The sequence below is a fragment of the Choloepus didactylus genome, chromosome 19 (genome assembly GCF_015220235.1).
Source record: "Choloepus didactylus isolate mChoDid1 chromosome 19, mChoDid1.pri, whole genome shotgun sequence".
Lineage (NCBI taxonomy): Eukaryota > Metazoa > Chordata > Mammalia > Pilosa > Megalonychidae > Choloepus > Choloepus didactylus.
Window position 1 is genome coordinate 11,166,188 of NC_051325.1, and position 3,879 is coordinate 11,170,066.

At 59.8% G+C, this 3,879-nt stretch overlaps 1 protein-coding gene across 1 annotated transcript; it reads right to left on the reverse strand.

Annotated features, from left to right (window-relative positions):
• Nucleotides 1-1,272: 1,272 nt before the first annotated feature.
• Nucleotides 1,273-3,131, reverse strand: SSTR4 (somatostatin receptor 4). Its single transcript, XM_037811856.1, has one exon. The coding sequence runs from the start codon at nucleotides 3,068-3,070 to the stop codon at nucleotides 1,910-1,912; it is 1,161 nt and encodes a 386-aa protein (XP_037667784.1). The 5' UTR covers nucleotides 3,071-3,131; the 3' UTR covers nucleotides 1,273-1,909.
• Nucleotides 3,132-3,879: the final 748 nt, after the last annotated feature.

Here is a 3,879-nt window from a genome sequence, read left to right on the forward strand (position 1 = left end):
GTTACAGAAGGCCAACAGACACGGGACTGCCAGCCAAGAGATATCCCGGATGTCACTAGTGGCGGGTGTCTGCGTGTCTGGGTGGGTTTGGGGGGCCTCAGTGCCTTAGTCAGGGACTTCCAGTCTACAGTCACCTCCCTAGTTTGTAGTTCACAGCACAGACACAGCCACTTGGCCAGACTCAGAGTTAGATGAAGGATGTCAGAGAGAGCAGACCTGTAACAGGGAGGCTCCCTCCTTACCCCCAGCCCTATGAGACATGCTGGATCAACTCTGAGTGTCACTGCAGAGTCCTTGTCTAGCTGACCATTTGGAAGGGGAAAGAACCCAAAACGGTCATATGCCCAAAGGCAATCTGGATAAAGCCTTTACCATTTTCAATCATTAGGCAAGAGTTGAAACCTACAACCCTAGGGGGAAAAGCACAGGGCTCAACTCCCAAGAACTACTGAATGCTGGTTCTGGAAGGAGCACCCCACTGTGCAGGCAAGAACTGGGGGGTCAAGTTGCTTGCCTGGGTCATGCAACCCTTCAGACCAGAATCCAGGCCCCCTGTCTGCTCCCCACGTACCAGCCAGGGAAAACTCTGGTTTTGGCCCCAACCCTTCAGGCAACCCTGCTCTGAGAGAGGGGACCCGGCTCATAGTGGAGGGGCTGGCCCCATCCTCCCTCCTGGTACTGCCCAGCTTCTCTGCCAGCCTCCCAGCAGCTCCCACGTGCCTCCCTCTGGCTGCCCTAAAAGACCCAAAGCCAGCTTGGCAAATCTTCCCTTCCCAGCCAGACCCAGGATCGTCTTTGGTTATGCTCAGCCACATCGGGGCTGCCCCAACCGGACCTCATGCACGATCAATTGCATGTTTGTACTCTAGATTTCAACCTAAGCATGACAAGCATTTCCTTCTACCCGCTGCTTAGTGAAAGCAGAATTGAAACACCTCTTGAGTTACTCTTTTCCTTCTGGGAATGATAATTTATCCTTTGGTTAACATAAGGAAAAAGTTACAGACTACATATGTTCATGCTCTACATCTGTCCAATGTTTCACCAAATTCTGATTTTTTTTTTTTTAATAGTGAGTAATAGCATGGCCTCCTCTATCCCAAACTGATTTTTCATCCCCGTTCTCTTGTCTTCTTTTTCTGCTTCTGCCTCCCCCTGGCACTGGCCATGGTGGTATAAATGGATACCCTAACGAGGTCTCACACCCCCACACCAAAGGGTCAGGAACAAAATAGCCACATCACAGGAGTTAGCTGAGACTGTATCCTCTCAGCCTGTTTATTACTGACCTGGTTTTACGCTTCGTAACAAGCCCATGTCATGTTTCTCCAAACCTTTCCCACTCACAGGAAGCCTGCAACCAGCCCAGGATGGCCTAGAACACATGTATGATTGCAAGAAGCTGTTCAGCCAGGGGGTGGGGTGGGGGGGTGTGACAAAGCAAGCACCCCGGCTGTTGTGAATAAATGTCACTTAGCAACCAGGAGCCCACGAACAGAAGCAAGGGGAGTGTGCCTGGAGACGTCTCATTCTTCTTCTCCTCTCTCCGGACATGCTGTGCCCCCAACAGGAGTCTGCAGAGAACAGGGATGTGGGCCTCACTCAAGCAGAGTTGCTGTAATAAATCACAGGTGGATGGTCATTCCCCCTGGGGCCAGGGGTTCAAGAGGGATTAACCCCTAGACCAAGCTCCATCCAGGTATCCTTTGAAAGCCAAACTCCTGGGGACAGGAAAACAATAGAAGGACTTTGACACTCCCCAGATGAACACACAGACTGCTGGAAGGAGGTGGCTTTGTGGGAACAGGTGGTGGTTCTTGGAACTGCACCCAGGAGAGGTCCGTCTGCAGGGCTGGAAGGGGGTGGTGGATACAGAGGCCTTAGGAGGTGGTCTCCTTGGAGAGGGTCTTCAGAAGGTGGTGGTCCTGGCGAAGGGGAGGTGCTTGCAGCTGGGTTCCGGTTGCACCGGCTCCTGCTGGCAGGGGAGTGCGGGACACATGCACCCTGCCCCCTCTCTGCTCTTGAGGGCAGTCGCATAATAGTCCAGGGGCTCTTCCTCCGCGCCCCTGCAGGCGGCATCCAGGACGCAGCAGCGCAGGCAGAGAACCCGCTGGAAGGAACGGCGGAAGTTGTCGGAGAGGAAGCCATAGAGAATGGGGTTAGCGCAGCTGTTGGCATAGCTGAGGATGAGGGACACGTGGTTGACAGTGGCGTCGAGGCTGGTCACGAACAGGTTCAGCAGCTGCACCACGTAGAAAGGCATCCAGCAGAGCACAAAGACGGCCACCACCATCAGCACCAGCCGCGTGATCTTCTTCTCCGAGCGCCTGCGCTGCTGCCAGCCGGCCCGCAGCGCCACGGCTCTCATCTTGCCCACGATGAGCAGGTAGCACAGGCCGATGGCCAGGACGGGCAGCAGGAAGCCCAGCAGGAAGGTATAGACCACGAAGACCCCCGACCAGACCGGGTGCGGCCAATGCAGGTTGCAGGACACGGCCTGGCCACCCCGGGCCGGCCTCGTGTCTGCGAAGATGGCGATGGGCAGAGTGACAAGCAAGGCCGCCAGCCACACGCCCACGTTAATGAGCTTGGCCACGCTGGGCCGCCGGTAGGTGGCGGCGCGCAGGGGGTGCACCACGGCGACGTAGCGGTCCACGCTGAGCACGGTCAAGCAGAAGACGCTGGTGAACATGTTGAGGCCGTCGACGCTGAGCACCGCGCGGCACAGCACTGACCCGAAGGGCCAGTGGCGCAGAGCGGCCGACGAGGCCACGAAGGGCACGCTCAGCATGAAGAGCTCGTCCGCAATGGCCAGGTTGAGCAGGTAGATGTTGGTGGCCGTCTTCATCTTGGCGTAGCGAAGGATCACGAAGATGACCAGGGCGTTGCCCACGAGGCCCAGCAGGCACACCAGTGCGTAAATGCACTGGATGGTGACCATGCCCGCAGCTCCCTCGTTCCCCTGCGCCGTTTTCTCCGCTGCCGGCGCGCGGCTGGCGTTGCCCGCGGGGGGCCAGGCCGTCTCCAGCCCTTCCTCGCCCCCGGGGGGCAGCGTCGGCGGAGCGCTCATGGTCAGGGGTGGCCCGGGGTGCAGGGCGCGTAGCAGAGAGGGCGCAGCGCGAGAGACCGCGGGCGGCGAGACCCCGGGGTCTCCGGCGCAGATGCGCTCTCGGCTCTCCGCCTGCTCCGCCTAAAGAGCGCGCGGCTGGCGCGGCTCGGAGCGCCCGCCAATCCCCGCGCCGCGCGCCCCACGCCTGCGGGCCGGCGTTCCGCCCGCTGCCCCCGCGCTCCGGGGGCCCGGGGTCCGCATCCTTCCACGTCGTCGCGGTCCCTTCCCGGTCCTTCCCCCTCTCCGTCCTGGAACACCTCAGGCCTCTACCCCGCTACGGAGTCCTCTTGGGACCCTAATGCGCCCTCCCACCTCCCTTCCCGCTGCCCGCTCCGCCCCCGGGTCCTCTCCCAGGCCGGTCTGCTCAGCTCAGGTCTTCCCCAGCCCTTTGAAACCCACCCACACCCCCGCTCTGTGCTTGCGTTCCTGAAGCCCTGAGATTGGGGTCCCCAGGCCCGCCCTTTGGGTAACGATGCGCCCAGGATTGGCCGGGAAACTAACCCGAGCGCGCAGAGCCAATTGCCCCGCACTTGGCATCGCCTCCCCCGCCTCCCCCTACCCCCCATCCCTACCCACAAGGTCGATCCTATCATTAAACCCGTTTTATAGAAGCAGAACGTGGGGCTCTTAACTGGCGTCCTGGGGAGTTCCAGAGACCGTTCCAGGCCCCAGTGCCCCCTTTCCCCGCGCAACCAGAGGAAACCAGGGGCCTTTTCAGTTAGATCTCGGTGGGGTTGTGTTGGGCGGGCGCGGGGAGTGCAGATGGACAC

What these genes read in the sequence shown, in the direction of transcription:
- SSTR4 (XM_037811856.1), bottom strand. Translation starts at nt 3,070, where the DNA reads ATGAGCGCTCCGCCGACGCTGCCCCCCGGGGGCGAGGAAGGGCTGGAG.